The 25,890-nt window shown below is 40.6% G+C and overlaps 1 protein-coding gene across 1 annotated transcript in view; it reads right to left on the bottom strand.

Moving 5' to 3' along the window:
• Positions 1 to 25,890, bottom strand: part of LOC106567287 (metabotropic glutamate receptor 4) — a 254,325-nt gene that overhangs the window by 7,367 nt on the left and 221,068 nt on the right. Inside the window, exons 7-8 of the mRNA XM_045693162.2 lie at positions 18,501 to 18,637; positions 11,377 to 12,312 (exon numbers count right to left, since the gene is read on the bottom strand). Coding sequence (XP_045549118.1) covers positions 11,377 to 12,312; positions 18,501 to 18,637 — 1,073 coding nt within the window. The remainder of the gene's footprint in view (positions 1 to 11,376; positions 12,313 to 18,500; positions 18,638 to 25,890) is intronic.

The following is a 25,890-nucleotide window of genomic DNA, read 5'->3' as shown; positions in this document are numbered from 1 at the left end:
CATCTACAGTCCTACCTCTAACTTCTCTGCATTATCCCACGTGCCAGAAATGTATCTGGGTTCCTAATATCACGCAGCGTCTCCAAACAGATAAAAACATTGGAACATTAATGTATTAATAAGATTAGCTGCATTCAGGAATGGTTATTTCTGCATTTTTTGATTTCTGTATTCCCATTGGCTGAGGTTTGTTAATTGCAACAAAAATGCTTGCGATGTTAGTCATTACTTATTGTCGTTTGCAGTGGTTGGAAGCCAGCATAAGCTTCCTTTGAAGTAAGACCAGATAAGGGATATATTTAAGGCTGTTTTGTGCTTTAAATGAGCATGTATCATCTGCTTCCACAGTACAGTACAGAACATACTGTATTACACCTCTTTCCCTTTTTGCTGCAGTGCTTCCCTTTTTATAAAACTTTGAAGAAACCATTGGATAGACCTTAAAGATTTTTTTTTTTAAGAACACATTATGCAAATCTTATATTTGCTCTTTAAGCTTTATGTCATGTGTATGGCCATAGCAATGTAAACCCATACTCTCCATTGTCTCTACATAGAAGTTAAACATCCCAGATTGGCAGAGTATGGCATATCGTCATGCATGATTAGCCCTGTCCTGACAACCCTGGCAATCAGCTGCATTGTCCTCCTTATCAAACACAGAGGAGAGATTGGTGCTGTGCCACCCTCCTTTCAACCAGGAGACAATGACACAATTAACAGAGCCCTATCGCTACCTGCCAGTCTACTGCTGCCACCCACAATCTCCTATGCTGACTCTACTCCTGCTACCAGTCAAGCATGAGCAGGGGTGAACTGGTCATCTAGCATTTTGTGCAAATGCCAGATGGGCTGGTCCATTTTTAGCCCAGTGGGCCTGTCTAAACTTTTTTTTGCACAAAATGTGAATGGGTTGGTGTGGGGGCCTCAAGGGTAAAAAAGGGCCGGTGTGGGGGCCTCAAGGGGAAAAAAGGGCCGGTGTGGGGGCCTATGGTGTGGGGGCCTCAAGGGAAAAAAATGAACAAGAGCCTTCTTATGTAACAAGACCCCTTCCATGTGATTGCAAGGTGATTCAATTAGAGCTAATTGTTCACATGATTCAGAACTTATCTTTATAACCAAAACATCCACAGCAGGGGATCCAAAAGATACTTGCTATTTTTTTCTGTGGTTTTTACTCTGAGTTCCCGGAGAGTTTGGCACTTCGTATCCTCAAAAGATTGCCTTAAAATGTTAAAGTGAAGTAATGTAGCCCTAATGTACATTGTACACACTAATCATAACCAATAAAAGGCAGGCTAGCATTTTGCCTAGTTAACCTGTTGGGGCTAGGGGGCAGTATTTGCACGGCCGGATAAAAAACGTACCCGATTTAAACTGGTTACTACTCTTGCCCAGAAACGAGAATATGCATATAATTAGTAGATTTGGATAGAAAACACTAACGTTTCTAAAACTGTTTGAATGGTGTCTGTGAGTATAACAGAACTCATATGGCAGGCCAAAACCTGAGAAGATTCCATACAGGAAGTGCCCTGTCTGACAATTTGTTCTCCTTCTGTGGCATCTCTATCAAAAATATAGCATCTCTGCAGTAACGTGACATTTTCTAAGGCTTCCATTGGCTCTCAGAAAGCGGAATGACGTCTCTGCAGTCTCTGGGCGAAAAACAGCAGGAGTTTTTGTGAGTGGTCAGGCAGGGAACAATGACACTGGAGATGCGCGTCCACGAGACGACTCCATGTTTTTTTTCAGTCTTTGAATGAATACAACGTCGCCCGGTTGGAATATTATCGCTATTTTACGAGAAAAATAGCATAAAAATAGATTTTAAACAGCGTTTGACATGCTTCGAAGTACGGGAATGGAATATTTTGACATTTTTTGTCACGAAATGCGCTCGCGCTTCACCCTTCGGATACTGACCTGAACGCACAAACAAAACGGAGCTATTTGAACATAACTATGGATTATTTGGAACCAAAACAACCTTTATTGTTGAAGAAGAAGTCCTGGGAGTGCATTCTGACGAAGAACAGCAAAGGTAATCCAATTTTTCTTATAGTAAATCTAAGTTTGGATAGGGCCAAACTTGGTGGATGTCAAATTAGCTAGCCGTGATGGCCGGGCTATCTACTCAGAATATTGCAAAATGTGCTTTCGCTGAAAAGCTATTTTAAAATCTGACACCGCGATTGCATAAAGGAGTTCTGTATCTATCATTCTTAAAATAATTGTTATGTATTTTGTGAACGTTAATCGTGAGTAATTTAGTAAATTCACCGGAAGTTTGCGGCGGGTATGCTAGTTCTGAACATCACATGCTAATGTAAACAGCTGGTTTTTGATATAAATATGAACTTGATTGAACAAAACATGCATGTATTGTATAACATAATGTCCTAGGAGTGTCATCTGATGAAGATCATCAAAGGTTAGTGCTGCATTTAGCTGTGGTTTTGGTTTTTGTGACATATATGCTTGCTTTGAAAATGGCTGTGTGATTATTTTTGGCAGGGTACTCTCCTGACATAATCTAATGTTTTTCTTTCGCTGTAAAGCCTTTTTGAAATCAGACAATGTGGTTAGATTAATGAGAGTCTTGTCTTTAAAATGGTGTAAAATAGTCATATGTTTGAGAAATTGAGGTTATAGCATTTATGAGGTATTTGTATTTCGCGCCACGCGATTCCACTGGCTGTTGACTAGGTGGAACCCCGTTCCGCCTGCGGAACCCCTAGCCAACAGCCAATGGCATCGCACGGCGCGAAATACAAAACCAACTAAAATAGCAAAATTCAATTTTCTCAAACAATCAACTATTTTACACCATTTTAAAGATAAGACTCTCGTTAATCTAACCACATTGTCCGATTTCAAAAAGGCTTTACAGCGAAAGAAAAACATTAGATTATGTTAGGAGAGTACATAGACACAAATAATTACACAGCCATTTTCCAAGCAAGCATATATGTCACATAAACCCAAACCACAGCTAAATGCAGCACTAACCTTTGATGATATTCATCAGATGACACTCCTAGGACATTATGTTATACAATACATGCATGTTTTGTTCAATCAAGTTCATATTTATATCAAAAAACAGCTTTTTACATTAGCATGTGATGTTCAGAACTAGCATACCCACCGAAAACTTCTGGTGAATTTACTAAATTACTCATGATAAACGTTCACAAAATACATAACAATTATTTTAAGAATTATAGATACAGAACTCCTTTATGTAATCGCTATGTCCGATTTTAAAATAGCTTTTGCAATATTTGCAATATAAGCTTTTGCAATATAAGCACATTTTGCAATATTCTGAGTACATAGCTCTACCATCACGGCTAGCTATTTTGACATCCGCCAACTTCGGGGTCACCTAAACTCAGAATTACTATTAGAAAAATTGGATTACCTTTGCTGTTCTTCGACAGAATGCACTCCCAGGACTTCTACTTCAACAACAAATGTTGTTTTGGTTCCAAATAATCCATAGTTATAACCAAATACCTCCGTTTTGTTCGTGCGTTCAGGTCACTATCCGAAGGGTAACGCGCGAGCGCATTTCGTGACAAAATATTTCAAAATATTCCATTACCGTACTTCGAAGCATGTCAAACGCTGTTTAAAATCAATTTTTATGCTATTTTTCTCGTAAAATAGTGATAATATTCCAACCGGGCAACGTTGTATTCATTCAAAGAGAGAAAGAAAAACATGGCGAGTTCTCGTGGACGCGCATCTCCAGTCTCACTGTCCCCAGGCTGACCACTTACAAACTCTGCTCCTATACTTTGCCCAGAGACAGCAGACACCCCATTCCACTTTCTGGCGGCTTTAGAGAGCCAATGGAAGCCTTAGAAAGTGTCACGTTACAGCACAGATGCTGTAATTTTGATAGAGATGTAACAGAAGGACAACAAATTGTCAGACAGGGCACTTCCTGCATGGAATCTTCTCAGGTTTTGGCGTGCCATATGAGTTCTGTTATACTCACAGACAGCATTCAAACAGTTTTAGAAACTTTAGAGTATTGTCTATCCAAATCTACTAATTATAGGCATATTCTAGTTTCTGGGCAGGAGTAGTAACCAGATTAAATCGGGTACGTTTTTTATCCGGCCGTGAAAATACTGCCCCCTATCCCAAAGAAGATAACAAATAAAAATAAATAAAAATGTGCATTCGTCATGAATCTTGTTCTGGAGGCAGCTCTGCTGAGTGGTCACTAGCTGGCACAGCCACAAAATCAGATTTTAAACCTAACCCTAACCACACTGCTTAACCTAATGCCTAACCTTAAATTAAGACCAAAAAGAAAAAAAATACAGCCAATTTTGACTTTGCGGATGGTCTATCTAGCGGATATCCCTCAGTTCTGCCTCTAGGGCAATATTCATGACAATAAATGTCAACCTGCCAATATAATACAGACATGCTGCCAGTGCAAACTTCTGTGGGTGTACAAGACTGCAGGTCTCCCTCTGATGAATCACATGTCTTATGCTCAGACAAAACTGTCCCCCCGGGGTGTATATGTTAACATGATTGTATGCTTTTCTTTGAAAATAACAGCAATTACCATGCAGCTCTCACCATCGTAAAGATGGCCACGGTTTGCTTTGTATTGCCAAATGACCTTCCTAAACAGCTTACCTCAGTAATTGGACTATTACTGTAGGGACATTCAATGGCTGCTTTGTTTCCTACAGCGATAGTCCTCAATACAGACAGTACATTTATGGTACCCAACAGAGACCGAATAAAAAATATGAGCTAGCACACACCAAGAGAAAATTATTGTATGTACAGTCATGGCCAAAAGTTGAGAATGACACAAATATACATTTTCACAAAGTCTGCTGCCTCAGTTTGCATATACTTCAGAATGCTATAAAGAGTGATCAGATGAATTGCAATTAACCTGTTAGGGCTAGGGGGCAGTATTGACACGGCCGGATAAAAAACGTACCCAATTTAATCTGGTTACTACTCCTGCACAGTAACTAGAAAATGCATATAATTATTGGCTTTGGATAGAAAACACCCTAAAGTTTCTAAAACTGTTTGAATGGTGTCTGTGAGTATAACAGAACTCATATGGCAGGCCAAAACCTGAGAAGATTCCATGCAGGAAGTGGCCTGTCTGACAAGGTGTTGTTTATCTTGGCTCTTTTTATTGAAGTCTGAGGATCTTTGCTATAACGTGACACTTCCTACGGCTCCCATAGGCTCTCAAAGCCCGGGAAAAAGCTGAACGATATCGAGGCAGCCTCTGGCTGAAACACACTATCGCGTTTGGCAAGTGGCCGATCAGAGTACTATGGGCTTAGGCGCGTGCCCGAGTCGACCCCATGCTTTATTTTCTTTCGTCTGTTTACCTAAACGCAGATTCCCGGTCGGAATATTATCGCTTTTTTATGAGAAAAATGGCATAAAAATTGATTTTAAACAGCGGTTGACATGCTTCGAAGTACGGTAATGGAATATTTATAATTTTTTTGTCACGAATTGCGCCATGCTCGTCACCCTTATTTACCCTTTCGGATAGTGTCTTGAACGCACAAACAAAACGCCGCTATTTAGATATAACAATGGATTATTTGGGACCAAACCAACATTTGTTATTGAAGTAGAAGTCTGGGAGTGCATTCTGACGAAGACAGCAAAGGTAATAACATTTTTCTTATAGTAAATCTGACTTTGGTGAGTGCTAAACTTGCTGGGTGTCTAAATAGCTAACCCTGTGATGCCGGGCTATCTACTGAGAATATTGCAAAATGTGCTTTCACCGAAAAGCTATTTTAAAATCGGACATATCGAGTGCATAGAGGAGTTCTGTATCTATAATTCTTAAAATAATTGTTATGCTTTTTGTGAACGTTTATCGTGAGTAATTTAGTAAATTCACCGGCAGTGTTCGGTGGGAATGCTAGTCACATGCTAGTCACATGCTAATGTAAAAAGCTGGTTTTTGATATAAATATGAACTTGATTGAACAAAACATGCATGTATTGTATAACATAATGTCCTAGGGTTGTCATCTGATGAAGATCATCAAAGGTTAGTGCTGCATTTAGCTGTGGTTTGGGTTTATGTGACATTATATGCTAGCTTGAAAAATGGGTGTCTGATTATTTCTGGCTGGGTACTCTGCTGACATAATCTAATGTTTTGCTTTCGTTGTAAAGCCTTTTTGAAATCGGACAGTGTGGTTAGATTAAAAAGAGTCTTGTCTTTAAAATGGTGTAAAATAGTCATATGTTTGAAAAATTGAAGTTTTAGCATTTTTTAGGTATTTGAATAACGCGCCACGGGATTACACTGGCTGTTGAGTAGGTGGGACGCAAGCGTCCCACCTAGCCCATAGAGGTTAACTGCAAAGTTCTTCTTTGCCATGCAAATGAACTGAATCCACAAAAAATATTTCCACTCCATTTCAGCCCTGCCAGAAAAGGACCAGCTGACATCATGTCAGTGATTCTCTCGTTAACCTCTTACATCTAGACGTTCCGCTAGCGGAACACCACTCCAATATCCAATGATAGGGCGTGGCGCGAAATACAAACTCCTCGAAAATCCGAAAACTTCAATTTTTCAAACATATGACTATTTTACACCATTTTAAAGACAAGACTCTCCTTTATCTAACCACACTGTCCGATTTCAAAAAGGCTTTACAACGAAAGCAGAACATTAGATTATGTCAGCAGAGTACCCAGCCAGAAATAATCAGACATCCATTTTTCAAGCTAGCATATAATGTCACAAAAACCAAAACCACAGCTAAATGCAGCACTAACCTTTGATGATCTTCATCAGATGACACTCCTAGGACATTATGTTATACAATATATGCATGTTTTGTTCAATCAAGTACATATTTATATCAAAAAACTGCTTTTTACATTAGCATGTGACGTTCAGAACTAGCATTCCCACCGAACACTTCCGGTGAATTTACTAAATTACTCACGATAAACGTTCACAAAAAACATAACAATTATTTAACCTGTTAGGGCTAGGGGGCAGCATTTGCACGTCTGGATAAAAAAAATGTACCCGATTTAATCTGGTTACTCATCCTACCCAGTAACTAGAATATGCATATACTTATTATATATGGATAGAAAACACTCTAAAGTTTCTAAGACTGTTTGAATGGTGTCTGTGAGTATAACAGAACTCATTTGGCAGGCAAAACCCTGAGACATTTTCTGACAGGAAGTGGATACCTGATGTGTTGTATTACCTTTAAACCTATCCCATTGAAAAACACAGGGGCTGAGGAATATTTTGGCACTTCCTATTGCTTCCACTAGATGTCACCAGCCTTTACAAAGTGTTTTGAGTCTTCTGGAGGGAGATCTGACCGAACAAGAGCCATGGAACGATGATGTCCCATTAGACACCTGGCGCGCGAGTTCATGTTGGGTACCCTCGTTCCAATACGTTATAAAAGAGTATGCATTCGTCCACCTTGAATATTATTCATGTTCTGGTTAAAAAAGGCCCTAATGATTTATGCTATACAACGTTTGACATGTTTGAACGAACGTAAATATATTTTTTCCCCTCGTTCATGACGAGAAGTCCGGCTGGCTTAGATCATGTGCTAACAAGACGGAGATTTTTGGACATAAATGATGAGCTTTTTTGAACAAAACTACATTCGTTATGGACCTGTGATACCTGGAAGTGACATCTGATGAAGAGAATCAAAGGTAATGGATTATTTACATAGTATTTTCGATTTTAGATCTCCCCAACATGACGTCTAGTCTGTATCGCAACGCGTATTTTTCTGGGCGCAGTGCTCAGATTATTGCAAAGTGTGATTTCCCAGTAAGGTTATTTTTAAATCTGGCAAGTTGATTGCGTTCAAGAGATGTAAATCTATAATTCTTTAAATGACAATATAATATTTTACCAATGTTTTCTAATTTTAATTATTTAATTTGTGACGCTGACTTGACTGCCGGTTATTGGAGGGAAACGATTTCCTCAACATCAATGCCATAGTAAAACGCTGTTTTTGGATATAAATATGAACTTGATAGAACTAAAAATGCATGCATTGTCTTACATAATGTCCTAGGAGTGTCATCTGATGGAGATTGTAAAAGGTTAGTGCATCATTTTAGCTGGTTTTATGGTTTTGGTGACCCTGTCTTTGAATTGACAAAACATTACACACAACTCTTGTAAATGTACTGTCCTAACATACTCTAAATTTATGCTTTCGCCGTAAAACCTTTTTGAAATCGTAAAACGTGGTTAAATTAAGGAGATGTTTATCTTTCAAAGGGTGTAAAATAGTTGTATGTTTGAAAAATTAGAATTTTGACATTTATTTGGATTCAAATTTGCCGCTCTTGAAATGCACCTGCTGTTGATGGAGTGCACCACGGGTGGCACGCTAGCGTCCCACCTAGCCCATAGAGGTTAAAGAATTATAGATACAGAACTCCTTTATGCAATCGCGGTGTCCGATTTTAAAATAGCTTTTCGGTGAAAGCACATTTTGCAATATTCTGAGTAGATAGCTCGCCATCACGGGCTAGCTAATTTGACACCCACCAAGTTTGGTACTCACCAAACTCAGATTTACTATAAGAAAAATTGGATTACCTTTGCTGTTCTTCGTCAGAATGCACTCCCAGGACTTCTACTTCAACAACAAATGTTGGTTTGGTTCCAAATAATCCATAGTTATATCCAAATAGCGGCGTTTTGTTCGTGCGTTCAAGACACTATCCGAAGGGTAACGAAGGGTGACGCGCGGACACGTATCGTGACAAAACATTTCAAAATATTCCATTACCGTACTTCGAAGCATGTCAAACGCTGTTTAAAATCAATTTTTATGCGATTTTTCGCGTAAAATAGCGATAATATTCTGACCGGGAGTCGTTGTTTTCGTTCAAAGACTGAAAAAGTAAAATGGACTCTTCACGTGCACGCGCGCACCCGTCTCATTGTTCTCAGATCGACCACTATCCAAATGCACTACTGTTTTTCAGCCAGTAACTGCAGAGTCATCATTCAACGTTCTGGCGCCTTCTGAGAGCCTATGGGAGCCTTAGAAAGTGTCACGTTACAGCAGAGATCCTCTGTTTTGGATAGAGATGACAAAGAAGGCCAAGAAATGGTCAGACAGGGTACTTCCTGTACAGAATCTTCTCAGGTTTTGGCCTGCCATTTGAGTTCTGTTATACTCACAGACACCATTCAAACAGTTTTAGAAACTTTGGAGTGTTTTTGTATCCAAAGCTACTAATTATATGCATATTCTAGTTTCTGGGCAGGAGTAATAACCAGATTAAATCGGGTACGTTTTTTATCCGGCCGTGAAAATACTGCCCCCTATCCATAACAAGTTAACACAGGTGTGGGTGTTGATGAGGACAAGGCAGGAAATCACTCTGTCATGCTGATTGAGTTCAAATAACTGTCTGGAAGCTGAAAAAGGAGGGTGGTGCTTGGAATCATTGTTCTTCCTCTATCAACCATGGTTACCTGCAAGGAAACACGTGCCATCATCATTGCTTTGCACAAAAAGGGCTTCACAGGCAAGGGTATTGCTGCCAGTAAGATTGCACCTAAATCAACCATTTATTGGATCATCAAGAACTTCAAGGTGAGTGGTTAAATTGTTGTGAAGAAGGCTTCAGCTCGCCCAAGAAAGTCCAGCAAGCGCCAGGACCATCTCCTAAAGTTGATTCAGCTGCGAGATCGGGGCACCACCAGTACAGAGCTTGCTCAGCAGGCAGGTGTGAGTGCATCTGCACGCACAGTGAGGCAAAGACTTTTGGAGGATGGCTGGTGTCAAGAAGAGCAGCAAAGATGCCACTTCTCTCCAGGAAAAACATCACGGACAGACTGATGTTCTGCAAAAGGTACAGGGATTGGACTGCTGAGGACTGGGGTAAAGTCATTTTCTCTGATGAATTCCCTTTCCGATTGTTTGGTGCATCCGGAAAAAAGCTTGTCCGGAGAAGACAAGGTGAGCGCTACCATCAGTCCTGCGTCATGCCAACAGTAAAGCATCCTGAGACCATTCATGTGTGGGGTTGCTTCTCAGCTAAGGGAGTGGGCTCACTCACAATTTTGCCTAAGAACACAGCCATGAATAAAGAATGGTACCAACACATCCTCCGAGACCAACTTCTCCCAACCATCCAGGAACAGTTTGGTGACGAACAATGCCTTTTCCAGCATGATGGAGCACCTTACCATAAGGCAAAAGTGATAACTAAGTGGCTCGGGGAACAAAACATCGATATTTTGAGTCCATGGCCAGGAAACTCCCCAGATCTTAATCCCATTGAGAACTTGTGGTCAATCCTCAAGAGGCGGTTGGACAAACAAAACCCCACAAATTCTGACAAACTCCAAGCATTGATTATGCAAGAATGGGCTGCCATCTGTCAGGATGTGGCCCAGAAGCTAAATGACAGCATGCCAGGGCGGATTGCAGAGGTCTTGAAAAGAAGTGTCAACACTGCAAATATTGACTCTTTGCATCAACTTCATGTAATTGTCAATAAAAGCCTTTGACACTTATGAAATGCTTGTAATTATACTTCAGTATTCCATAGTAACATCTGACAAAAATATCTAAAGACACTGAAGCAGCAAACTTTGTGAAAATTAATATTTGTGTCATTCTCAAAACTTTTGGCCATGACTGTAGAGGTGCTGACTAACGGCGAATAAACTATAAGCTATAAAAAAAATACATTCAGGGTCAGACCCTGAAGAAGGCACAGGGATGCCAAAACGTTGTGGATTTACCCAATAAATGACTGGGAGTTATATATAGAGTGTGTGACTCTTTATTTTTAGAACCCAATGGAGACCGAAATTAAATTGTACACATTATGCATAATATCAAAACCTATGAATGTGTATTCTTTATCGAGACACGGGGGTTGTAGACCAGTTTTGCTCTGTTCTAGGAGGATCACATGCTTTTTTTCCCCCTTTCTGTGATTAGCTTCAATGGCATCTGCTCTTGGACAGATTTGACAAATCCTCGGCATACACGAGTGAATTTAATTTGCTTGTCATCGTGGTGCTCACTACTTACAAACTAGTTTTACAAGCTAGTTCAATCGGCCAACATTGGAAAATTCCTCAAAACAGGATAGTATGAGTAATGGCTGTCAAGGATAACTAAATGATTTCATAAATGATTGTTTTAAACAATTTTGAAGATATATAATGAAACAAAAATGTTGCTATCATAATATAAGTAAAGTTCAACAACAAAACATTTAAAATTGGATGATTATGAATTAATAGGTAATGCATTTAAAAACATCATTGCCAAGAGTAAAATTGTTAAAGTAAACATTCACCTTTTCTGTTGAGTGTGAAGTCCCAAAGAAGATGGGTATGAAGGCTAGCCAGACGATACAGGTGGTGTACATGGTGAAGCCAATGGGCTTGGCCTCATTGAAGGTCTCTGGCACCCCCCGGGTCTTGATGGCATACACTGTACAGGTGACCATGAGCAGCATGCTGAAGCCAAGCAGGCAGATCAGTGAAAGGTCTGAGATGTCACATTTGAGCACGCCACGGGACATGTCCGGGTTGGACGTGCGCTGGTCCTCGTAGTCGATGATAGCCTGAGATGGGTCCACACCGAACCAGATGCACACCCCCAGGAGCTGCACTGAGATCAGGCTGAAGGTGATAACCAGCTGGGAGGCTGGGGAGATGAACCTGGGGGCGCTCACTGACATCTTGCCCTGCTCAAAGATGCGATAGATACGGTTGGTCTTGGTGAGCAGCGCTGCATAGCTAATACTCATTCCCAGACCTAGGAAGATCCGTCGGAGGGAACAGATTCCAACGTCAGGCGCTGAGATCATGAGGAAAGTGGTGGCGTAGCACAGGAAGATGCCCGTCAACAGCACATAGCTGAGTTCGCGCCCTGACGCCTTCACAATGGGGGTGTCGTTGTAGCGGATGAAGGTGGCCACCACAAACATGGTGGCCATGATGCCCAGCACAGCGATGAGGACTGGGATGACAGCCCAGGGGGAGCTCCACTCCAGCTTGACGATTGGGATGGCCTCGCAGGCCGTGTGGTTCTCGTTGGGCCGCAGGTCAAAGCGGCACAACTTACAGCTGTAGGTGTCGGCCTGGTACTGGTAGCCATCACAGCGCTCACAGTGCCAACAGCAGGGGACACCCTTCACTGTTTTTTTCCTCTCCCCAGGTTGACAGGGCTGACTGCAGATAGACTGGGGCACCTGCCATGTCCCACCAGGCCACCGCATCTCCTTAGTCTGGTGGAGAGAAGGGGAAGGAGGGGGGAGAAGTTATCTCTCTGTCTGTGACTGTTATAGTGTACTTTATGAAAGCATATTTTCCTTGAATAGGCCTAATGAAATTTGATTAAACTTAGATTAACATCTGCACTTATCGAAAAATTATATTATGCAAATAAAACAGTCATTAACTCTTTAACTGGCACCCAAAAAATATGTATAAAAAAAAAATAATAATAATGTTTGCATTACTTAAACCAGCCGGTTGAGCTGCCCAATTAGAGTAAACACATTTTGCATTGGAATTTGCATAGACTTCTTAAATCATCTAAAAAATTATACATGAATTTACATCGCTTCATTTACTTAAAATGGAAGATAGGCCTAGTTAAATGAGGACTGATATCAAATATTAATAAAATATGATACATTTGTTTGTCAAATGCATGTAAATGAATGCATTTACAGTTTATATGCTTAGTTTACCAGTAGATTTACATGTCCTGAATAATATTGTGAAACATATTGAAGATAAGAGCCAGAGAGGGAATACTGATATCAATTTGAAAGGATTTTTGTATTTGCACAGATAAAACATTCCCATAACAATATTTCTCCATTGTCCATTATCACTAGCTTTGACTTAATAGCATTCCTTTAATGGGTAACTCAACTGCCTGGTAGAGCATATTTTTCAAGATTTACTCAAATTGTAAAACAACAACATATTAGTAATTATATCATTCTGAAATGATGAAGTTTTAGAGGTCAACAACATTTTAAAACGTTGTCATTTCCCATTTGATACACAATTGGTAAAACATTTTTGGGGGTAAATGAGGTTTGGTTTTGCTCACGTTCACTTCCTGGTTTTTAACGGTCTTTGAATATGTGTTTAAAAAAATATGGAAATCCGATAATGGCATACTAAATGACATTGGTTGAGATGATAAAATATGCCAAACAAAAATGATATGTATATTTTCATTTAAAATTGATTGCCAAAATTATCTCATACAAAAATGGAAAAATGGCTTGTTTTTTATTGGTCTCATGTTTCCCATATAAACCAACAAAAAAAAACGTATTTTCACAATTGGGTGGGGTTAAATGTGGAATGTCTCTCCTTGGCCAAATGCCCAGCCAACACTTCCTGTCCCTTCAAAATTAGGGAAAGGGAAGAGGGGATATTTAGTCAGTTGTACAACTGAATGCATTCAACTGAAATGTGTCTTCCGCATTTAACCCAACCTCTCTGAATCAGAGAGGTGGGGCTGCCTTAATCGACATACACATCATCGGCGCCCAGGGAACAGTGGGTTAACTGCCTTGCACAGGGGCAGAACGACAGAATAGTTCACCCTTCTAACTTAATTCTATTAATCTGCTATCTATAATGGAACATACATTTTAACACAACATGTAAAGTGTTGGTCCCATGTTTCATGAGCTGAAATAAAATATTTCAGAAATGTTCCATGTGCACAAAAAGCTTATTTCGCTCAATTTCTTTGCACAGATTTGTTTACATCCCTGTTAGTGAGCATTTCTCCTTTGCCAACATAATCCATCCACCTGACAGGTGTGGCATATCGATAAGCTGATTAAACAGCATGATCATTACACAGGTGCACATTGTGCTGGGAACAATAAAAGGCCACTCTAAAATGTGCAGTTTTGTCACACAGCACAATGCCACAGATGTCTCAAGTTTTGAGGGAGCGTGCAATTGGCATGCTGACTGCAGGAATGTCGACCAGAGCTGCTGCCAGAGAATTGAATGTTAATTTCTCTACCATAAGCCGCTCCAATGTTGATTTATAGAATTTGTCACTATGTCCAACCGAACTAAAAACCACAGACCACATGTAACCACGCCAGTCCAGGACCTCCACATCCGGCTTCTTCACCTGCGGAATCGTCTGAGACCAGCCATCTAGACAGCTAATGAAACTGAGGAGTATATCTGTCTCTAATATAGTATATCTGTCTCCCTGCCTGTGCCATTAAACCCCTACAACTCATCCAGAACGCCGCAGCCCGTCTGGTGTTCAACCTTCCCAAGTTCTCTCACGTCACCCCGCTCCTCCGCTCTCTCCACTGGCTTCCAGTTGAAGCTCGCATCCGCTACAAGACCATGGTGATTGCCTACGGAGCTGTGAAGGGAACGGCACCTCCATACCTTCAGGCTCTGATCAGGCCCTACACCCAAACAAGGGCACTGCGTTCATCGACCACTGGCCTGCTGGCCCCCCTACCTCTGATGAAGCACAGTTCCCGCTCAGCCCAGTCAAAACTGTTCGCTGCTCTGGCACCCCAATGGTGGAACAAGCTCCCTCACGACGCCAGGACAGCGGAGTCAATCACCACCTTCCGGAGACACCTGAAACCCCACCTCTTTAAGGAATACCTAGGATAGGATAAAGTAATCCTTCTAACCCCCCCCCCCCTTAAAATATTTAGATGCACTATTGTAAAGTGGTTGTTCCACTGGATATCATAAGGTGAATGCACCATTTTGTAAGTCGCTCTGGATAAGAGCGTCTGCTAAATGACTTAAATGTAAATGTAAATGTAATAAATCCCTTTTGTGGGGAAAAACTCATTCTGATTGGCTGGGCCTGGCTCCCAAGTGGCTCCCATGTTGTGTTTATATTTTTGTTCAGTATATTAAGAAATCTATTAATTCATCCATTAATTTGAAGATAAATTGATATTTCTCCATTTCTATTTTAGATTTAAGATTATAAGATAGTCACAAAAATGATAGTGTTTATTGACCCATTAATGACGAGCTGATGAGCTGTCACTTCAGAATGAGGGGGGCTGTAGCTCTGCTGGTGTTGCTGTTCTGTCTGCCGAGGGCATGAGCTCAGGAAAGGAGGAGAGTGGAGGGGGTCAGAGAATGACATCATTCAATAGAGTGACAATGAGAGGTAGAGAGCAGGGTGAGTGATTCAGATTAAGAGCCAAAGGTTTGTCAGGCCACCACACACACACTTGCAGTACAGATGTAGGATCTTAATTTTAATATCCTGTTGCAGGATAACTGTTCTGCAATGCAGGGAATTAACAACTTGTAGTGTATTTGAGGTTTAAAAAGGCTTCTGAAGTTTGTAATTTCCCCTTTGAAATTTCTGACTTGATTTTCCCTTACGAAACATGTATCACACCCTACAAACATGTCAATTAATTATAATACACATAATAATTCACATTTCCTGTTGGTGCAGGATCATTTTCCTACTGTAGCAAACAGTATCAAATTAAGATCTGTAGATAACTTGATCATTCTTTGTAAAAAGCTGAGGTATGGGCCTGTAGAAATGTTATCACTCTCAAATTCATAGACAGGAGGTATGGATGCAAGGACTGACCCTCCATGATATCAAAATTATAGCTTTAACCATGTTTTCAGTGTTTCTTTACATTTACATTCTTTACAAACATTGGAGTAAAACAGGCTTTTATTTTGGGTTCTGATGGGGTATGACAGTTGAACTAAGCTCATAAGGCATTTATAAGTTATATTCTTTAAGAATCAATGGGTATATATAATGAATGTATAAGTATGATTGAGTACATGGCAGGCAGGCAGGCAGGCAGGCAGGCAGGCAGGGGAAGGGGGCGGGGGAGAGGAGTGTACTGCAGGTGTGTGTGTGGTGGCCTTGCCAGTCAGTTGTGGGTTGTCTCTGTTTCCTCAGGCCTTTGGCTCTTAATCTGAATCCCTCACCCTGCTCACTACCTGTTCATTGTCACTCTGTTGAATGATGTCATTCTCTGACCCCTCCTCCTTTCCTGAGCTCATGCGCTCGACAGACAGAATAACAACACCAGCAGAGCTACAGCACCCCTCATTCTGAAATGACACCTCTTGAGAAATGATGTAGTCTACTATGTTCAAATTACCAACGGTTAACTAGGGATCTAGGATATATCAGTAAGCTAACCATTTACATTAACAGCAGTTCATTAATAGGTCAATAAAACTATACTTTGTTACTATTTTATCATTTTAAATCTAAAATAGAAATGGAGAAATATCACTTTCTTGGTATTAATATATTAATTAAAAGCTATGAATATATAACTTAATAGATAATAAATTGAATATAATTAATTTAGAAGGGTAAACTCCTATTTTGAAAGGACCGGAATTGTTGGCTGTGCATTAGGTCAATGACCAGCATTCAGGAATACAATTGGCCAAAATGTAGATGACCCACTCGGTTGAGCTGCCTGTTAAAGTTAACACTGATCACATTGTGTGGCCGCAACTATCTTGTTTATGTTGTTGCATATTAAAAAGGAATATTACATATGCATGAGGGCACAATTCAATTAACTTTTAGTGGATTAGAATAAATCCAAACACAAGGGGGTGGGATGAAAGACATCTGTTTTTAAGGACCATTTAAAAAAAACACCATCTAACAAGACGACTACACCAATATGGAGTTGGTCCCCCCTTTGCTGCTATAACAGCCTCCACTTTTCTGGGAAGGCTTTCCACTAGATGTTGGAACAGTGCTGCCGGGGACTTGCTTCCATTCAGCCACAAGAGCATTAGTGAGGTTGGGCATTGATGTTGGGTGAATAGGCCTGGCTCACAGTCAGTGTTCCAATTCATCCCAAAGGTAATTGATGGGGTTGAGGTCATGTCTCTGTGCAGGCCAGTCAAGTTCTTCCACAACGATCTCAACAAACCATTTCTGCAAAGAATCGTCTAGAATGTCATTGTATACTGCAGAGTTAACATTTCACTTCACTGGCACTAAGGGGCCTAGCCCAAACCATGAAAAACAGCCCCAAACCATTACTCCTCCCCCACCAAACTTTACAGTTGGCACTATGCATTGGGGCAGGTAACATTCTCTCCTGGCATCTGCCAAGATTCATCCGTCGGACTGCCAGATGGTGAAGTGTGATTCATCACTCCAGAAAACACGTTTCCACTGCTCCAGAGTCCAATGGTGGCGAGCTTTACACCACTCCAGCCGACGCTTAGCATTGTGCATGGTGATCTTAGGCTTGTGTGCGGCTGCTCGGCCATGGAATCCCATTTCATGAAGCTCCCGACAAACCGTTCTTGTGCTGACGTTGCTTCCAGAAGGAGTTTGGAACTCGGTAGTGAGTGTTGCAACCGAGGACAGACGATTTTTACGCGATTCAGCACTCGGCGGTCCCATTCTGTGAACTTGTGTGGCCTACCACTTCGAGGCTGAGCTGTTGTTGCTCCTAGATGTTTCCACTTTACAATAACAGCACTTACAGTTGACCTGGGCAGCTCTAGCAGGGCCGAAATTTTACAAACCGACTTGTTGGAAAGGTGGTATCCTATGACGGTGCCAGGTTGAAAGTCACTGAGCTCTTCAGTAATGCCATTCTACTGCCAATGTTGGCTATGGAGGTTGCATGGCCGTGTGATCAATTTTACACCTCTGTCAGCAACGGGTGTGGCTGAAATAGCCGAATCCACTCATTTGAAGGGGTGTCCACATACTTTTGCATATAGTGTAACTCAGCAGGAAACGACATAATGTATCTGTCCTCTTCTCAGCCACATAAGCCTTGCTTAAAAGACACTTTCCACCTAATTAGGTAGAATGAGCAAATGTGGAAATATGGTAAGGCTTACATAATGACCTTGTCCTTTTGCCATTATTTTGTTTATTATCATATGTTTTGGATGCCTGCAGGTTACCTGAAATGGCCTGGTTTAGAATCTGAATCAGCTAAGTAAACAATCTCTGAATGGCAACATGGTTGTTAGCGTTTTGTGAATATTACTATCTCTATCCCTGGGCCTGCATTTCACAACAGCTAAGGGGGATTCTATGAAAATGGTAAAACTGGATTTAGGTGCAACAGTAACCCCACAGCCGGCCCCTGATATCTACTGCCCTATTGTGATATAGATAAATCCCAGGTCCTGAATGAATTTGATGGTAAAGCAACCCAACTCAAGGCAAGGTGCATGGACTGCTATGGATACAGTAATGAATAATGCATTCATATCATGGTTTAATATGACATGTTTTTAGCCAGTGCATCTTTTTTCACCTAAAAATATGGTGTACTGTATAAACCTTCACAGACTCTATTTCCAACTGCATATGTTATTTACTTGGATTCACATTACTGAAAACCTTGACGGGTGCCATGCAATAAACAAGTGGAAGTCATAATGAGAGAAATAGCCATACGTCTAAATGGAGCTGGTCTGCCCAGTGGCCGATGATCTTGTATTCTGTGGTGTTGTGTTTCATCTGGTACTGATAGATCTCATAGCGACCAGGGGCATCTCCGTTAACATTGAAGATCACTGGAGTGCCCGCAATTCCTGCAGAAAAATGAAAAGGGACATTTTTGTTAATAAAATCCACATTCTTTGTACACAATATGAAACTATAACAACCTTGGTATGAACATCCACATGTACAGTAGAGTTATTAAACATTTCATCAGAAACACTGGAGGGTAGAGGGTCATTTCATTATTTGAAATTATGTAATAAAGTATTTGTTTATTCATAAAAGCTGTAGTGCGAAAATCTTTTCTTGGTCTTTTTTTTCATCATACGCTATATGTGAATAGCGTTACATGAGGTCTAAGCTGCTGGGGCATGAGTTCTCTACCATACTGTTATAAATGAGGGGAGTAAAATGGATGCTGACAGCCATGTGGGACTTTTCCCCTGGGTGTCGGACCACAGCTTTTGTCTGTGCCCATTCTCATATAATTTCACTCTCTTTCATTCTGCCTGTTGTTTTGTTACACATTGCCCCCAAAGTCCCCTCAGAGCGCTGTCTAATGACAGCATGGGGCTTGATTACTACAGTAAGCCCCCCCACACACACACACCTCTTCCTCTCTGTGTGTTCCTGCCTGGTCCTGGACCTGAGCAAGCTCACAAACCCCTCACTGTGTCAAATGAGGGGTGTGGGGATCCTGTGATTTTCTGTTGGGAGCCGAGTAGAGCACCGCAGCCAGCTGCCCCATAGAGAATGTGGCTGTGGATAGATGCGGATAAAGAGAGAAGGCCATAGAGAGGCCTTTCTCTTTCATTCTCTCTCTCCTCCCCATATCACATCCCTTTAAAATATGGTTGCAGCTCACTTTGGTGGACTTGATATCACACACTCCAACACTTCAAAGCAATACACATAGGTGTGCTTGCAAGTCAGGTCTCAGATCTCGGCTGTGAAGGTTAGTGGATAAGAAAGCTTAGATTTTAAAAGAAGATTCGAAATACAAGATGGTTCATTTTAGTGCTGACTTCCTGTTTAAATATAATATGGGCTTAGGATGGATAGTGGATGTTTTTTTGTGCTTTTTTGTGTCAAATGTTTTCTCTGTAGCTACGCATATCTAATCTATATCTAATCCGCTCTCTCCACTGGCTTCCAGTTGAAGCTCGCATCCGCTACAAGACCATGGTGCTTGCCTACGGAGCTGTGAGGGGAACGGCACCTGCGTACCTTCAGGCTCTGATCAGGCCCTACACCCAAACAAGGGCACTGCGTTCATCCACCTCTGGCCTACTCGCCTCCCTACCTCTGAGGAAGCACAGTTCCCGCTCAGCCCAGTCAAAACTGTTCGCTGCTCTGGCACCCCAATGGTGGAACAAGCTCCCTCACGACGCCAGGACAGCGGAGTCAATCACCACCTTCCGGAGACACCTGAAACCCCACCTCTTTAAGGAATACCTGGGATAGGATAAAGTAATCCTTCTAACCCCCCCCCCCCCTTAAAAGATTTAGATGCACTATTGTAAAGTGGGTGTTCCACTGGATATTATAAGGTGAATGCACCAATTTGTAAGTCGCTCTGGATAAGAGCGTCTGCTAAATGTCTGCTAAATGTCTATAGGGAATGAGTTCTCGTAGAAGAGTTGGTCATCCCACTTTCAAAGAGATACACGCACATTGAACACATCCAGTTTATAATCATGTTTCTCATCGCTAAGAATGTACATTCTCTCTGCTCCACTCACTATCTACTTAAGTAAAAAGATATGCATCTCTCTATAGCTAAAGAGAATAGCTTCTAAGGGGCAATGTCCACAAGTGAACAATTGTATTCATATACAAGTCACTTTCATTTCGTTTTGATGAAGTACTGTGTGAGTCATTGAAAATATATGAATTAGAAAGGTTTATCTAGTGCCAGATAAAATTGGCAACCTTTAGATAGGCTGGTATTGGCACACTTTACCTCTTCAAGAGCCTTCCATGGGCAAGACTTCCAAGACTTTTATGGAGTCAACTTTCTATATAATTTTACATTTTTATCTCAGAGGTTATTGCTCTACTGTAGTTTTGTCAAAGTCGTCACTTATTGAATGTGTGAAAACTGGCATCATATGGTTGAATTCTGAGGCAATAGTCTATAGCAGGGGTACTCAGCTCTTACCCTATGAGGTCTGGAGCATGCTGGTTTTTTGTTCTACCTGATAATTAATTGCACACACCTGGTGTCCCAGGTCTAAATCTGTCCCTGATCAGAGGGGAACAATGAAGAAATGCAGTGGCACTGGCTTCAAGGTCCAGAGTTGAGTTTGAGGGGTCTATAGGGTCTACAGCCTTGTAAAATACTGTCCAGTCAGCTGAAACACGTTTTGTTTTAAACATTGTTCATTCTTAAGAACCAATGATGTTAACCCTACTACTGACTGACTCTTTGAAAGTTATTAGAAGTGTAAAAGTCTGTTAAGTACAACTATGTAATATTAGAATAATTTGAGTTGCCTACATTCTGTAAATATGACATACATTGTACTGAATAATAAGGTTAGATGTAAAAATAGTATCCATAAATACATCTCATGATGATGGTTGAGTGTCTTGTGGATTAGTTTTTATATACTCTCCATACTGGTACTGTATGTGATACATATTCAAGGTTTTTCAAGGGGTTACTCTTCCATGAGTTTGACTCTGAACATAAAAAAAATGAATTTCAGAACAGCTGCTGAAAACCCGTAAGGTAAGGGCTGTACTGTATGCACAGTGGTTTACCCTAAGGTCTCAAATGACCTGCATTCAAACCACAAATCCATAATCATAACTGGGGTTCAATCACAGAGAAAAACAGAATAAAACACACTTAAAGTACATGGAGCACATGTAAAACAACAAACAATATACATGATTATACTGTATCTGTAACAACTCCACAAAACCCCCCCTAGCCACTGTTAGTGCTGCAGCCTCCTCAACCAAACTAACAGTGAAGATAAACAACTATCACAATCTTCTACATTTCCCTGTAAATGCTAAAGTAGGCTTTGAAAACACAAGGATTCAGTGGTGACAATGACACGCAATAATTTACAACCACTTTAAATGGAGGCCCAGCCTTTTTTGGTTATTAGTCAGCCAATGCTGTGGCTGATTGTCCTGTCAGCCTCTCCCTGTTATTTCTTAGTAATACCGAACTCACAAAGGAGGCTGCATTGAATTCCAAGCTGTATTTTACCCTACCCTCGCAGTTTGTCATGGCATGTAATTTTGTTAGTTGCCTGGCAGGGAGGATGGCATTTGGCGTTTATGCTTCCCCACTCTGTAATTCAAATTTCATATGCAGGCAGTTGCAACAATTAACTGGCTTTACAAATCGGCAAGTTCATATGTGCCAGGTCCCTCTTGACTTGAAGGTTTGCTTATGGCTACTCACTGAGGAAAGTATCCATTGTTTGTTGAAGAATGCAGAAGTACATTGTATTTTTCTAGCTGAACTAACAATCTCAGCCATCCTTCAATCACAAAAATGTTAACAGTTCTATGCTTTTAATTAAAGTAAAGCCGCTGGGTTTCAATGTAATGGATATGGGTATTTGTAGCTTTTTATCTCTAATCTCGCTTTCTTTGAACGAAGGGAATTCACAATGTAAGCTATGCTATCCCCCGAATATGATACAATTTAGCCAGTGCAGCAGAAGCATTGTTTCTGAAAAAATTGATAATATGGTGGTAGGACTAACATCAACAAGAATCAACCTCCTCAACAATATCAGGAATTGCCTCCTTTCCTCTAGTCAGCATGGGTGCTTCCAGGTCCCAGACAGAATAGACTGGGATCATGTTAACACTTGTTATCCTTAAAATCTTTTACATTTTAAATTCTAATGTACAATAAGACTATTGAAGGCAATACATCCTTCCGGTAATGTGTTTTTGTCATTGATTTTTAGTTCATCTTAGGTCTAACCGCAATACTTTTGAGTTTTATTACTGAGAAGTCTTCCAGTAATGCAGGTAAAGGTCATTGTCGTGGTGGTTCCCGGTGAATGACGAAATCCAATGAATATTACATAATCTACAAAAGGTGTCAACAAATGAACAGACTCTCAAAATACTGATTTGAATCTAGATCAAAAACCTAAGCTTCAATCAGGCCTACCTTGCCAAACCATAAATAGCAAGTTGGGGTATACCAGGCAATGGACAGCCTCCCCACACAGCTCACATACCAGAGCTAGAACATAGTTCAACCTGTGAACTGGGGAATTAACAGGTACTGTACCTTTATACCTACGGCCACTCCCTATGGACCATACCATTAACCATGGAGCTCTTTACCCAAATATGACATATTAAATCATGTAACAGACATCTTCATTATACCCACATTTACATATGCCATTTAAATAAACATCTTAAACATTCCTGCTTATCCTCAAAGCGGAAATACTTTCCATTAATGAATACACATTTAATAGCAATAGTTCTGCAGGCCAGCAAGGGGCAAAACATATTACTTATGGAGCCGTGCACCCGTCCATTATACACAGACATGAGACGAGATGTAGTTACGAGATACGCAAACTTCAGACACAGGACACGTTACAACAAGGAAATAAACAAACTTATTTCTCGTCAGTGTAGCAAGTGTTCATGTGCACCTGAACATCGCATCCAGCTTGGAGGATTGCAAAATGGTACATTTCTGCATTTAAATAGGAAACTGAAATGCGTCACAATGCAACTCAACCAAACATTTCCTCGACACATAATTAACCTTGCCTTGCGCACAGTAAATACCCATGATACTGGCAAAAAAACAACAGTATATACCTTTAGGATACATTAATTACTAGATATATGGGGAAATATGAAAGCGCAAAAAACTTCTAAGGGGAAATAAATAATGCACTTTCATGACGAGAGCTACCAAGTCAGCTTCGTCACAGGCATTCAAGTCCTTTTCTATAGGGAGTGCTACTGCTAGGTTGGAGAAGGTGGTAGGGGTAGGCTGGATGTCAAAAGAGGAGTAAAGGGAGCTTAATCTAGAGTCTATTGACGAACCTGTGCATCAATCTAAGTACCATAATAAAAAAATCCTCATCAAAATCTGTCAGTTTAAACTGGAGATGGGCTGCGTTTCAATCCACCGCATCCGTCTGTCGGCTTTCCGCATCTGCAGTGGAAGGTCTCATGTAAGACCATGAGACATCCTGAAAATCAGTTGTTTTCTCATGAAAATGTCTGTAGTGTATGAATGGTTTGGAAAGGGGAAACTCTCACGAATATGATGGTTTCTCCGTTTTGCTCTAGGACCCCCACAAGTGTGATGGACTCATCTAAAGGTAACCAATGCAATCGAATGGAAGTATGGAGGTAGTTTTGTGCCCCCAAAAAATAAGGGGTTAAATATGTGTCCAAAAAAACGAAAATATTTCCTGAGCTTGCTTATATCGCCTAGATATAGGACCGATACATCAAAACCTCATTCCTTATGGTACATTTATAGACTATCTTTTTTGCCATTTATGCATGCGTTATTAAATGCGTTTCTAGGGGCTATAGTAGTAAAGGCCAAATGTAGTATTTAAAAAAATACATTAAAATAAAAAAAAAGATACCTAAAGGTGTCCTAAAATGAAAATCAAATTGCTAAATGATCCATGGTATCATCATCTCAAAACAATTCCATATGTTGGCTTAGTTGAGGAATATGCAAACAATCTTTTGACTTTGAATTCTTACTATAATTTGCATTGTCAAGTAATGCCCCACCACACACAAACACACAAACACAGTCTACATTCTGGCCACAACCTGTGGTCGGTTGTCTAAAGAAGGAGAAAACATGATAACAGGACAAAGCTTCTTCCTTGTAAGAGAAGGCTGCCCTTTTGTCTTATATTTTGCAGACAAACAATTCCCTTCAAAGGTAAATTAGGTAGATAAAGATAAGTCAGTGAGACTGATTGATTTAAATGAGACTGAGTGATTCATATTTTGTGACAACTGATGCATCCTCTCCTTCAGTGTTGAACTAAGCATGTAACTGTGTTGACAGTCATTGATCTACAAGTCATTTGGCAGGCTGAACAGCCCCAGCGAATATCAGTAGCCTACTCACTGTGCCCAGCAACACGAGGTAGGCGGCCTGTTTCTGCTCTCAGTCGCACGTCAGAATTAGACTATCATCCATGTTTCTCAATTGTCCATTTTCAAATTTGCACCAAAGATCAAATTTCAAAGTGTTTAAGGTGAAGTTTAGGCATTAGCTACACATTTTTAAGGTTAGGGTTAAGTTCAGGCATTAACTTTGAATTCTTAAAGGGATACCTTGGGATTTTGGCAAAGAGGCCCTTTATCTACTTCCCTAGAGTCAGATGAACTTGTGGATACCATTTGTATGTCTCTGTGTTCAGTATGGAGGAAGTTAGGGGTCGTTTCCCCGAAGTACCCCTGATAAAGAAATGTACCCGCGCTACAGACGGCTATATCATTCCGCTAAGACTGTGCAAATCTGTCATCAAGGCAAAGGGTGGATATTTTGAAGACTCTCAAATATAAAATATGTTTTGATTTGCTTAACACTTTTTTGGTTACTACATGATTCCATATGTGTTACTTCATAAATGTGATGTCTTCATTATTATTCTACAATGTAGAAAATAAAAAAAAATAAAAACCCTTGAATGAGTAGGTGTGTACAAACATTTCACTGGTACAGTAGATACAGTGCATTCGGAAAATATTCAGAACCCTTGACTTTGGTACGTTACAGCCTTATTCTAAAATGGATTACATTAATTTATATTCTTCATCAATTTACACACAATAACCCATAATAAGACATTTTTGCAAATGTATTAAAAATAAAAAACTGAAATACCTTAGTTACATAAGTATTCAGACCGTTTGCTATGCGATTCGAAATTAAGCTCAGGTGCATCCTGTTTCCATTGATCATCCTTGAGATGTTTCTACAACTTGATTGGAATCCACCTGTGGTAAATTCAATTGATTGGACATGATTTGGAAACACACCTGTCTATATAAGGTCCCACAGTTGACAGTGCATGTCAAAGCAAAAACCAACCCATGAGGATGAAGGAATTGTCTGTAGAGCTCCGAGACAGGATTGTGTCGAGGCACCGATCTGGGGAAGGGTACCAAAACATTTTTGCAGCATTGAATGTCCCCAAGAACACAGTGATCTCCATCATTCTTAAATGGAAGAAGCTTGGAACCATCAATAATCTTCCTAGAGCTGGCCGTCTGGCCAAACTGAGCAAATGGGTGAGAAGGGCCTTGGTCAGGGAGGTGACCAAGAACCCGATGGTCACTCTGACAGAGC

This window comes from Salmo salar, chromosome 13 (assembly GCF_965601325.2).
Source record: "Salmo salar chromosome 13, fSalSal1, whole genome shotgun sequence".
NCBI classification, from domain to species: domain Eukaryota; kingdom Metazoa; phylum Chordata; class Actinopteri; order Salmoniformes; family Salmonidae; genus Salmo; species Salmo salar.
Note: the sequence above shows the minus strand (reverse complement) of the source record. Positions and strands in the feature narration are given on the sequence as shown.